The sequence below is a fragment of the Chelonoidis abingdonii genome, chromosome 9 (genome assembly GCF_003597395.2).
Source record: "Chelonoidis abingdonii isolate Lonesome George chromosome 9, CheloAbing_2.0, whole genome shotgun sequence".
Lineage (NCBI taxonomy): Eukaryota > Metazoa > Chordata > Testudines > Testudinidae > Chelonoidis > Chelonoidis abingdonii.
Genome location: NC_133777.1, coordinates 50,714,070 through 50,727,401, shown reverse-complemented (window position 1 = coordinate 50,727,401; position 13,332 = coordinate 50,714,070). Strand labels below are relative to the sequence as shown.

At 42.5% G+C, this 13,332-nt stretch overlaps 1 protein-coding gene across 1 annotated transcript in view; it reads left to right on the top strand.

Annotated features, from left to right (window-relative positions):
* Positions 1-2,420: 2,420 nt before the first annotated feature.
* CHRNA5 (cholinergic receptor nicotinic alpha 5 subunit) overlaps positions 2,421-13,332 on the top strand; it is a 30,641-nt gene continuing 19,729 nt past the window's right edge. Inside the window, exon 1 of the mRNA XM_032763088.2 lies at positions 2,421-2,649. Coding sequence (XP_032618979.1) covers positions 2,496-2,649 — 154 coding nt within the window. The 5' untranslated portion in view covers positions 2,421-2,495. The remainder of the gene's footprint in view (positions 2,650-13,332) is intronic.

Genomic DNA, 13,332 nt, shown 5'->3' with positions numbered 1-13,332 from the left:
AATGGCACCCATTTGCAAGCAAATTCATGGTTATGAAGAAAAAATAATTTGTCTTTTATGCCCTAAAAAGTCGATAAACTACATCCAATACCTTTAACCAGAAACTGTCATAAAATCCCTTTCATGCAATTCCTAGGTAAGGTTAGTATATATATAGCTCTTAAGAAGCAAATTTGATTTAGGAACACAGACAGTGCAATGTGGTCATAGACCAATTGCAGGCTGAACCTTAAATTTGTGATAAACAATAGAAATGTTGCAGACTGATTTTTGGAGTGCTCAGAAAATTGCTTGCTCCAAATTTAAATTGATATTAAACATGAGAACAGAACATATTTTCATGATGCTCATAGGCCAAAATGCCTAATTTTATGTTGAATCCTGCATGTAAACTACAAACTGCAGACTAAGGATTAAATCCTACATCTTGAACACCTAAAATTAATGGGCATTCTGGTGTGCAGTGAATGCAGAATCAATCACTCAGTGTGTGTAAAGCAAGAGATTGTCAAGACTAAACAAGAAGATATATGTTCCCAATGCGTGAAATGTCATTTTTTACTGCAAAGCATTCTAATCCATACAACAGGACACTGGAGGACTACACTAGAAAAACTACCATGTAGGCAATTGCGCTTTGGATGGCTTATGCTGACTGCATTATGCCTCCTGCACACATAAGTAATCTCAATATGATATTCAGCATATTAAAACAAAGAGCATGCAGGAAAAAATAATTTAAAAGTGTTAAAGTATTGATTTTCATTAAGGTAAACCAGTATCTGACATGATGAAATATTGTTTATTATTTTGGATGGTGTCAAAAATGTTATGATGTATACAAATAGGCACACTTATCTATTCTCGTCTGTAAAACAAATAATTGACATAAAATTGTTTTGATCACTGACAATATGTATAACAATGAAATTCCTAACACGTATAATAAACATATTGAAAAGGAGTTACAGAATTGCTAAAAATGATATGAGTTGAAAATGTTCTTCATTTTCTGAGAATAGAGTGTCTGGAGATACAGATACACACATGTACCCCACACTAGTACTCAAAACAACTTTTAACTTAATGGCTAATAAACATTGTGGCTAATAAATATTGCATTAAAGTAATTTAACCTATTTTTTCCTCTCCTTCTCCCACAAACTGAAAAGTATTATCAGGTAATACTGCAAATCAGAAATATATTAGTTTGAGTATGTCAGTTACTTCTATTTTCTGTTTTCATATGTATCTTTTTAAAAGTATATATTATATTGATATAGGAAAAATCAATAACAGCATTTAAAAATTAGTTTTACTCCAAGACCCCACTCAGGGCTGGGAGGAGAGTGAGGCCCCACTGGGGTTGCAGGAGGATCAGAAGTGTGGACAGAATTATTGGGTTGTTTGGGGGGCAGAACTGATGTGGGGCTGGGGAGACAGGATTGATCTGATGTTGTGGGGGCAGAATTAATTGCTGGGCAGGCAGATGGACAGATGTGAATGTGACAGCTGGCTGCTGCAGTGGGGGCCAAAATCAATGCATCTGGGAGAGACAGTCACATTAATTCTCACACACATACACTGGAGGGGTAGGGGGAGTTAAAAAAAAAACAGAAGACAGACCAAAAACAACCAAAAAGCAAAACTCAAAGTAGAATGTTTTTAAAGGTCTCATGGCTTTGGAGGGTCTAACTCATGATTTTTGAGCTTTTGGGGTTGGCAGTTGGTGTCAATAGCAGAACAAGGAATAGGGGCAACAGGATGGTACATGTCTGGCATGGTGTCCACACACAAGGCCATCTGCAGTGCCTGCCATAAGCTCAAACACGTGGCATACAGCATCTGCCCACGGGCCACAGCTGTGCAGCACAGCGGCCAAACACGGACAACCCCATTGAGCCCAGCATTAGCTGCCTGCCAGGTCATTCTTGAGCTGCATGAGGAGCAGGGCCGCACCCACGCCCCAGGGCAAGGAACAGAGGGCTGAGAAACGAGCCCCTCATTACCTCGGCTGTAGCAGGTGTGATGCCCCTGCTGTACCAAGGGCATTCCGGGACCCCCAGGCAGGGCTCGCAGCCCTGGCTCTAGATAGATAATCGGGCTGAGGCGCGCACATTAAGCACAAAGCTTCCAGATCAAGACAGATCCTTTACTTCATTCAGCGCACTTTAAGCACCGTCCCCATCTGTCTTCTGTGAGACCCCTCCCCTCCCTTCAGGGCAGGAGAGCAGCCCTGCCCCCGCCCGAGGAGGAGAGCGCGCGCCCCGCGTGGAAGGACACAGCGAGCCCCTGACGGTTTCCAGCGCACCCCGAAGGGGCGTGTCTCGCCCCGTGCCCCGCCCACTGCTCCAGGCGAGGGCAGAGCATGGAATCCCAGCCGCGCCGCGCCGCGCCGGGAAGCTGCACCTGCCCGGAGTGTGAGGCGGAGCTACCCGGGGCTGGGGCTCCGCGCGCTCTCCGGGCTCCCAGGCGGCGCCGCGCTGTGCTGAGCGATGGCGGAACGGGAAAGCCAGGCGCGCCGCGTCCTCTCCCCCGGCAGCCGCCTCCTGTTCCTCCTCACCTGCCTCTTCGTGCCCCTCCTCGGGGTGCCCGGTCCGGCCGGCAGAGCCACCGCCGCCAGGGGCAGCGCCCGGACCCCCTACACGGGTAAAGGGACCACGGCTGCACCCTCCCCCATGTGGGCGGGGGTTGGGGGTGTCGGGGAGGCAGTCGAGTGCATGTTAGGAGGGAAGGTGAAGTGGGGCCGAGGAGGGGGATAGCGGGTATGTTGGAGCTCGTGGAGGGGTTTAGGGAAGGGGGGTCGTGGAGGAGTTTGGGGGAGGGGGATGTAGGAGAGGGGGTCGTGGTGGCGTTTGGGCGGGGGTCTCAATGCGGAATCACGAATTATGATACTTTTTTAACACTGGGTTTCAAATAACACAAGCTGTGTGCAGGGGTAATTTGCTTCCAATGGATAAAAATCTGAAACCTACAAGGGGTGGTATGAGGGTTATGCTCCTTGTTCTCTTAACTCATCTCTTCTCCTCACTCTTTTTTTCTCCCCTGCCTTTAATCCTACATCTCTGAATAGTTCAGTTTGGGATTTTGTGAGATAACAGTGGTGTAGCATGGTGCACAGCTGCCAGTACAAACGCTGTTCAAGAAATGACAACGGATTTTGGAGTTAAACACAGTTTGCTTGGAAAATCCTGCAGGGATTTAAATAGCAACACATTTTATTTATTTTGCATGCTATGTCAACTTTTTGAAAGACCAGACTCAAAACGTTTTAAATCTGATTTGAAGGACAAGTCAAGGCTTGAGCACTAGCTTTGCAATCCTTAGGGACAGTGGAGAAGTAGAGCTCAGAGGAATTTTTTATTTGATTTTTAATTAAAGTAATCTAGAGAGACCATGATTAAACAGACACAGCTTTATTTAACAGAAGGGGTGGGGGAAACCCCACTATCAACCTTGTTTAGAAGTTTTTCTTTGCCCTTGTCAAGCAAAAGTTCTCTGGGCGCACACATATGTATTTACAAATACTGACCACAACGTCTCATTAGGTGGTTGTACAACTACTCCAAATAACGAAGAATGCTATTGTGATTCTATCAGACCTTAGGGTTTTTTTTGTTGTTTTTGTTCTCTGTAAGGTGTATTGCATTTATTCACAACTGATGTCGTCATGGATTAGTGATGTATTTGCTTTGTGTGTTTATCTATATGCCAGAGGCAAACAATATATTTTAGTAATTCTTATGATACATGACAATTATTTCTTATTGTTGAAATACCATTCTTATGGATTTATGATAAAATTCTGCTTGACTTATTCATTGAGTTAACTCTGTTGAAGTCCCAAGGGCTAATCTCAAAGTAAGGATTTGATTTGTACAGTTAAATGTATAAAACATTCCGCAAAGTAAAAATGTGACATTTGAAAGGGTACAGTCAGCTCAAGCTCGTCCTAAAATACAAATGTTGTAAAATATCGCTTTCACAGAATTTAAGAGCAGCAGACTGTATGAGTCTTTCAGACAGTTGGTTTTAGATAGATATTCCACCCATGACGGTATTAAAAGCCTGAAAGTTAAACTCACTTGAAGCAAAAGTGAAATTGACTTAATTGATTTTCATTTTCTATACTGGGATGCTAAAAATAAACAGTGCAAACAGTGAAATTTAAGCTGGATTAAAACTTTGAATTTTAGTTTGAAACGTAACAAATCCTTACCTATGTTGCTATCATGCTAAAAATGATTTTTAAAAAAGTTACTGTGAATTATAGTAGTTGGAAGAATACGCTTTCACTAAATGAGTCTCATCAGAGTAGAAAGAATAATTATATAGAGCTGTTAAAAAAGGTCATAGTCAAGTATTTGTGTGGAGCCAAATCTTGCCCTTGGGTAGAAGCATGCAACTTTGTCTTCAGTGAGAACTGTCTGTATGTATCTGAGGGGAGAATTTGTTTCTCTCTTGGCCATTTTAACTACAATAAAATTGTAATTTACTAAAAAATAGAAATTGGTGGTAGATATTTAATTGTTTGAAAAATGTGGTAAATTGGGGCAGTAAACTATATTATGGTATTGGTTTAGAATAGTATATTAAAATTGTGGGGGAAATCCTTTACAAGCTATTTAGTAAACTTTACAAGTTATTTATCAGATGTAGGTGAACTAAATTCCATATGACTTGGTTACTATGTATGCTTTCCAAACTCTTGAAAATTAAACTTCAGTTTTCTATTCATTACAATGCAGCTGTGTGAGTGTATATGTTGTAACTTTCTTCCTGGAGTATTCCAGTTTTACAAACCTTAGTTTGTTTGTTGCAAAACAAAATCAATGAAGTATTTTGTAATATAGAAGAATTTCAACCTAAAGAATAAGAATTAGTTTTCTGAAGTGAATTCTGAGAGAAGTTGCATCTATTAGAATTGTAGAACAAAGTTTCCTATATTTATCAGGTTACTTATATCATGATTCTCCTTTAAATGATTTTGCTTTTTTTTGAGAATATAAAAAAATTGAATCTTCTAGTAGATTATAGAGAAATTTGGGATGGGAGCTCATGTATAGTTCCACTCTGTCCAGAAATGAAAACCTTAATTTTGATATTCTGGCAAAAACGTATGGAAAACATACTGGCATATCTTCTAAAATCTACTACTGTTCTTGCATACTGAAGAAGAGTACCTGATTTGTACAAGCCCTGGGAACAATACATACCTGTGTATCTGAGATTAGAATCTAGTTGCATGAGCAGAATTTTACTGTCGACAGGTGATGTACCAGTGCACAACATCAGGGGCTGCACTGGCAACTTGCCAGGAGCCTGAGGGCTGTACCTTATTTGTATGAGTATTTACAAAATTGTCAGTTTAATTCCATGACGCATACAGAATAAATGAAACTTGTATAAATAAAATGTTTCTAACCTTAAAATCCTTCATTATGGCTTTTCCTTTCTCTCCTTCCACTTCCCACTTTACTTCGTTTGTATGCTTTTCCTACTTTTCCTCTCTCCTTCAACCTTTCAGATGTTTTTTTCCTTCCAGATTTCCCCATCAGTTGTTTAGCTGCAGCCTGCCCCAACATTCTGCATGTCTCTTCTGCCTTCACTGCCAGGTCCCTGGTCAGCAAGAATTATGCCTTTTCCCCCATACTGTTCCTAGGCTATCCCATTGACTTCAGTGAAGTCAGGATTGCTACAGTGGCTCTGCCTCCTACTCCCAGGCTGCCAGCCAGCCAGCATCTGGCATTTGGTTTCTTCATCTACCTTAACTGTTTAGCAGGAAGTAGACACACTTCCGCTCCCCATTGAATTTATCACTGAGCAGAAGAAACTAATGCTATATCAAAAAAGAATGTTGCCAGGGCTCTGCAAGGCAGTGTATTTTATCATATGTACATCAGTGCTGCTGGTATTCAGCAACCCTGGAGATTGGTGGAGCAATAAACATCTTGGCAAGCCATAGGTTGAGACATTGTTTATCATTTAATATTTACAGTAGTGCCTATGCTAAGCACATTATAGGCATTCAAGAAGGGAGGCAGTATAAGGTCTGAGGAGCTCTTAATCTAAGGACTGACACACATGGGCCAGGAAAAGAATAGGCAATCTATATACAAGTCATTCTCTGTAAGCAGCATGGCCCTATACTATGATGATGCTGGTTATCAGCAAAGCTTGCAAAATCCACTAACCAGTGGTAAATAGTAAGCTTTCCCTGGTGCCAAGCCATTAGTAGATATTTTGCAGAAGTTTTGATTTAAAAGTTCCTTGCTTTTCTGACTGCAATAATAACTTTCTAAATGTGAACATAAAAAAAGTAAGTGTTGCCTTCTTTACTCCACAAACACAGCTCTTTTCCTCTGCTCACATTCATAACTTTGCCAAGCAGTACCAGGATGAAACAAACCTAAAAAATCTGGTCAGTCACACAGCTGCCATTCAAACTTTTGCAGTTGGCAGTGTGAAACTGTCAAGTACATCCATTTCCCTCTGCTGCTGCTGCCTGGGAAAAAGGAGTAGTAGAAGTATGCTCTGGAGTTATTTGCTAGGATAGAGGATAACTCTGCTCCCGCAATAGCTAGAAGGCTTGATGGTGGGAGAAGAAACAGAAGGCTCTTCCTTTCCAGAAGCTAGAGAGGGTGAAGCTTCGTACTCATAAGACATTTACTGGCCAGAGGTTGATACAAAAAACAAAGCCTCCCCCCTGCATCCCATCTCAAAAAAGGGAAAATAGAAATAGTAGCACCCTTTTATATCAGGCATGAAGGGGGAAATCACCTCCCTAGCCAACGTAGCCATACTAGCAAAAGCCCAGTATAAACAAAGTTATACTGGGGAAAAGGTCCTTTTGCTGGTACAGCTTATTTCATTTAGGGATCTGTTAGTTGGCAAAAACACTCTTACCAGTTCAGAGCAAGTCTACACTACAAAATTAAGTCGACCTGAATTATGTCACCGTACAGCTGTTACAGTAATTAAATCTCTTTTGCATGTCTGCACTATGTTCCTTGTGTTGGCAGTGTGCATCCTCACTGACAATACTTGCATCAATGCAGACAGCAGTGCACCCTGGGTAGTTATCCAAGTGTGGAACTCACAACTGTCTAGCACAGGGTGTTTTGGGAAGGGTTTACAATGTCCCACTGGGGCAAACAAGTCATGCAGGGTGATTGGGAACATCGTTTCAATGTTCCATGATGTAGTTTTCTCCATCCCAGAATTTTATCTGCATCTCATAATGTTTTGCACATTTTTTTCAAAAGCCGTGCATCCTCCATCTCTCTGAAAAGCATGCACAGTTCTGCACTATTGTGATGAGCGTTGCAAGCACAGCGCACCTGATCCTGCAATATCTGCAGAGGAGCCATGGGGAACGTGACAATTCTTTGGAGATCAGCTTGCTATGGGATATGGATAGAAACAATTCAAGGTTGTTGGCATTCATGGAGCAGCTGCAGATGGTAGAGCTTTGGTTCTGGGCCCGAGAAACAAGTACTGACTGGTAGGATCACATCATTATGTAGGTATGGCATGATTAGCAGTGGCTGGTGAACTTTCGGATGTGCACGGCCACATTCCTGGAACTGTGTGTGGAGCTGGCTCCAGCACAGTGACACCAAAATGAGACTGCACTGACAGTGGAGAATTGAGTGGCAATTGCTGTGTGGAAGCTTGCAATACTAGGTTGCTATCATAGACTCATAGGTCAGAAGGGACCAACATGATCATCTATCAAGCAGTCGGGAATCAATCTGAAGTTGGGGAAATCCACCCTATGGGTTGCTGTGATGCAAGTGTGCAGGGCCATTAATGGAGTCCTGCTATGAAAGACTGGGCAATGTGCAGGACATACTGGATGGTTTTGCAGCCATGGGGTTCCTGAACTGCAGTGGGGTGATAGATGGCACGCATATCCCTATTTTGGCATCAGACCACCTTGCCACAGAGTACATCAATAGAAAGGGCTACTTTTCTATGGTATTGCAAGTGCTGGGTGATCACTGGGAAGTTTTACCTTGATCAGTGTGGGATGGTCAGGGAAGGTGCAGGATGCACACATCTTCAAGAACACGGGTCTGTTAAGAAAGCTGCAAGCAGGAGCTTTCCTTTCAGACCAGAGGATCACCAGTGGGGATGTTGAAATGCCAATAGTGATCCTTGGAGCCCCAGCCTATCCATTACTGCTGTGATTCATGAAGCTATACGTTGGCCATCTTGACAGCAGCAAGGAGCACTTCAACCACAGGCTCAGCAGAAGCAAAATGACATTGGCACTGTCTACTCAGGAGATCAGCTCTCAGTGAAAAAAATATTGCAATGGTTATAGCTGCCTGCTGTGTGCTTCATAATATCTGTGAGGCAACGGTGGGAAAGTTTTTGCCGGGGAAAGAGGTGGAATGGCTGTCTGCTGACTTTGAGCAGCCAGATACCAGGGCTATAAGAAGAGCTCAGTGGGGAGCTATAGGGCTCAGGGAGGCTTTAAAGACCATTTTAATTGTGAGCCACAGTAATGTGTGTTGCTGTAGTGTGCTGTGCCTGGCACTGTTTTTTTGCATCTCGGTATGAACCTTGTAATGAATGCTGTGTGTGCAGTAATATAACATTGCCAATGCACCTATTGCTATTATCTGTGAATGATGTCAGCCCCAGCCAGCATATGTTGTGAACTAATAAAGATTAACTAAGTTTCCATAAATAGGCTTTTATTCCAAACTCATGCTAACAGATATTATAATAATTGAATGAAACTTTATAAATACAGAGAAAAGAACCTTTGAAGGGGAAAGAACAGTCATTTTCATTTCACAAACACATATACCAACTGTCTCTCTTACAGGTCAGTGAATGTGCGGCTGTTACTGTCTGTACTCTTCCTCCGGAGTGGAGTGGTACAGGTAGTGCAGCAGCCCCAGATACCATGAAGGAATGAGGGGTGTAGGGAGGTCCTGGAATGCAGCTTTCTACGGGTTGCAGAGGGAGGCGAGCACAAGTCTGTTGAACCTGAAGATCAACAATAGTCTCCAGCATGTCTGTTTGCCGCTTGAGAAGTGCTAGTATATCCTGCTGCACGTCTCTCCCTGTTCTGTTTTGCAGTGCCCTCTCTGCCTAACTCTACAGGGGAATGAGAAGCAGATAACTAATAGAACTGCTGTTTCACTACCTCTTCTAGCATGGTTAAAAAAGAGTAAATGAACAGATATGTCCCTGCAATATCAAAGCAAATTACATACTTACCAAAGGTTCTTTCCCCCTGCATCAGACTTGCCTCCGCTGGCTCTAAGGACTGGCTCAACTGCTCTGGAGTCAAACACAGGTCCTGGGTCACTGTGCTACTGAATCCCTGGTTACCTGTCCCCCATACTCCTCCTCCTGCTCTTCCTCATCCAACAATTCCTCCTCACTGTTCACTCTGGGGTCTGTGACTCTGACTCCTCTGAAGTATCCATGGGGCTTTTGGGGGTGGTCGTGGTGTCTCCGCTGAGGATGACATGCAGCTTTTTGTAAAAGCAGCAAGTCTGTGGCTCCTCACCAGAGCGACTGTCAGACAGCATTGCCTTCTGTTACGCCTGCTGCAGCTCCTTGGCTTTCATATGGCATTCCTGCAGGTCCCTCTTGTAGCCCTTCTCCCCCATGCCCCAAGCGATTTGCTCGTAGATATTAAACTTTCTATGGCTGTATTGGAGCTGTACCTGCACAGCCTCTTCTCACAGACTCAGGTCACCCACCATCTCCTATGTATGCCAGGCAGAAGCACATCTGCAGCAAGTAGCCAGCACGGTCAGCTGGGCAGTTGCTAGGTGAGTTCTCCACACCAAGCAAACAAGAAATGGAATTACAAAAATTCACAATGATTTAGAGGAGAGGGGCATATACTTTGGTAAGGATGTAAAATAGTAACCAGTAAGCATTACTAGTTAACCTGCCCTAACCGTTAACCCCAGCTGGCCGCTGGCCAACCAGCCAGAGCAACCCCAGGCCAAGCTGCGCCAGCTGGCCGGAGCGACTTCAGCCGCACGGGCTCGCCAGAGCAGCCCCAGCCACGCCACCTGGCCAGATGGAGCGACCCCAGCCCTGCTGGCCAGCCGGCAGGAGCTGCCCCAGCCCCAGCTGTGACAGCCGGCTGGTGGGAGCAGCTGCACCGGCCAGCCGGGAGCAACGCCAGCCCCAACAGTTAACTGGTTAAATGATAGAATTTTAATTGTTTAAATGGTTAACTTTTTAAAACAATATTTATATCTCTGGTGCCTGGGCACCAGGCTGCACAGCTCAAAACGGTGACCAGAGCAGTCATGGTGGGGCACTGTTGAACACCTCCTGGAGACCATTCAAGTTTAACATAAATAACACAGTGTCTCCACTGACATTGCATTGATCTAACTACGTCGACCTAAGCGCTACATCTCTTGCAGAGATAATTATTAAGTCGGCATAGTGGGCGAGTTACATTGGTGGGAGCAACATTTTAGTGTAGAAGTTTACAGAGTTAGGGTGACATAAGATGTGCAGGCATAAACTGTCTCTCCACTAGTATTGGCAAACCCTTTCTAGTGTAGGTAAGGCCTGAATAATTGTGGGGATGGCAGGAATGCCTGATTTTTTTTCACTGCCTTCCAAGTGTATCAATAGTCCAGGAACACACACTCAACATTGTTTACTTCCATTAGAACATATTATAAAAATTACAAATTACCATTCTGAGTCATCTGCTTTCCCTAGTGTAGTTATTTCATGGCATAGAATTTTTTGTTTGTTGTTTTGTTTTCTTTCTAGTTTGTAACTTTGTTTTTACAGAGAAAGGAATTAATGATCTACTGATAAATGGTACATGGATTACCAAAGATCTCTTGCGGCCCCCCCCCCCCCCAAAAAAGAGGGAGGCAAAAATGTCTTTATAAAAAGACGGGCAGCAAGGATTGTCTGAAACAATTCTTTTGTTTTCACTGGAAAGGAATTTTCTTTAGAAATTGAAGGATTGAGTTTAAATCTACCTTCAGTTTTTGATTAAATACTTCTGATTTTTGGCATGAATGTCAGGGGAATTCAGTATCCAGGACATCATTAGGTGGGGACAATGAGTTTTGTTTAGAATGTCTGTTTATGTGGTTATATAGTCTAAAGTAGTTTAGAGCTCCTGGCCTTGAACAAAACAATTTTTTCAATCAGATTACAGGGATGGTCTAGACCAGTGGTCCCCAACCTTTTCGTCTGGCGGGTGCCAAACGAAGGACCGTGGCGGCGGTGGAGCATCAGCCAAAATGCCGCCAAATTTCTGCGGTGTTTCGGCGGTGACGCCTCTCAATGATGTCACTTGTCAGCGGCAAGTGGCGTCATCGAGAGGTGTCGCCCCCGAATTTCTGTGGTGTTTCGGCGGCAACGCCTCTCGATGACGCCACTGCCGAAACTCTGCAGAAATTTGGCGGCATTTCGGCGGATGCTCCACCGCTGGCCAGGACGCAGGTGCATTTAGATGGGGACGCCTGGTCTAGACAGTATTTGGTCCTGCTATGAGGGCAGGGGACTGGACTCGATGACCTCTCGAGGTCCCTTCCAGTCCTAGAGTCTATGAATCTGTAAATTGACAGGCATCAATTGCATGTTAAATTCATTGCTAGTCATGCTCCTTTATTCAGGAGCTTGAATCTGATGCAGTGGAATGAATATTCCATTGCTCAATGGAGAGACAAAAACTACAGAGATCTCTCTCTGGGCAAAGCATGGTAAACTCCTTCATGCATTGTACCCAGTAGTGAGATGTAAATTCTTTCAGGCACCTCTTCTACCAAGCATTGAGTTATCATCTTTGAAAAACTCATCAAGAAATAAAAGTGGAAATTCAGTTTAACCCAAAGTTACATTTGGGGGTTGTAATGAAAGTATTTGTGTAACTCTAAAAATACTTTTCCTATCAACAATTGAAGTTTTTCTGAAATAAGGGGATACAAGATGGACTGAATCTCTAAATAACTAACTAAATTACTATGTTCAAATTAGGGCAAAAGTGATACAGTAGAAGGAAGTTAAAATGAGGTGTAATGATTGTTTACTATAACTTTTTCCATATCATGACCAGGCAGGGGTGCTGGAACAATTTGTATAATGAGGGTGCTCAGAGCCATTGAACCAAACCGTAAACCCTGTATATGATGGAAGCCACTTCAAGCCAGGGGCTGGTGCAGCACCCCTAGTTCCAGCTCCTTTGTGACCAGGAAATCATCAAATCTGTCTGAAGATGTATCTCTTATACTTACAGTTATATGGCCTCTGTTCCTCTTTCACTGCTGCTTTACCAAATCGGCCCATAGATTTAGTATTTATAATCTACATATTCTTCTTGTTTGCACTGATGGCAACTATAAAGCTTTTTATTCTTTTTTATGAGTTGCAGTGCAGAAACTGTGTAACTGAGTTTCTCATTCATTGGCACTGGTGAAACACTTTCTTGAATATTTAATTTTAACAACTGAGGTAAGGGCATGCAAACTTCAGTATATTTTGTTAATACTAAGATTTACAAAATTTGCAAAGAGGCTTTATTCTAATTAAGTTTCATGACCAAATCTTTATATGTTATCAAATTTTGATATGCAGTAAGGTATTTCCAGTAGCAATTTTCCTTAAACATCATTTTACTTTAGTTTCTTTAAGTTAGTATTAACTCTAGTTATTGGAAGACTGGATGACATGGTGTTTTTCACCTCTGGCAGTTTGTGGAGCAGCCAGAGATTGAAATAAATGTACAGAGTAAACTCTTCTCGCCACTACAGGCTTTTTCTGAAGAACTGGATTGTCCCAGTAGTGTGGGGAAACTTGCGCTGCTTCACCATGTGTCATATCTATTCTGTGGCTAAGGGAGGGACTTTGTTCTTTGGGACTGACAGTCCATCACTGCATTCTGAGACACTTCAGGATGTGAGTTTATGATGAATAAAATATCACAGATCTATATAAAGTTTTCTGTGCTATAGTTGATTATACCATTATTCCTGTCTCAGGAATACTCACGTGTGAGTACTCACAGTGAGCAATACATTGTCCTGTTTTCGTTGAAAATATTGTGCTCAACATCTCTGAATCTCAAGGAAAAAAATTATTAGTCAAAAGTTTGTTCTTCAGACTTGCTGTTATCTACCCACTTAAAGCACAAAAACGAATCTTTACAATATTTAAATGTGTTCATAGCTACTTCATAAATACACTTATTCCTGAGTTGTTACTTATGTTTACAAATATTGAAAATAAGATGTGTATACCACTTCAATATGTTCTAATAGGATCAGAAAGTTTAATTTTAGGGTTTTTTAAAATTTTATTTCTTAAATACCTGTCAGA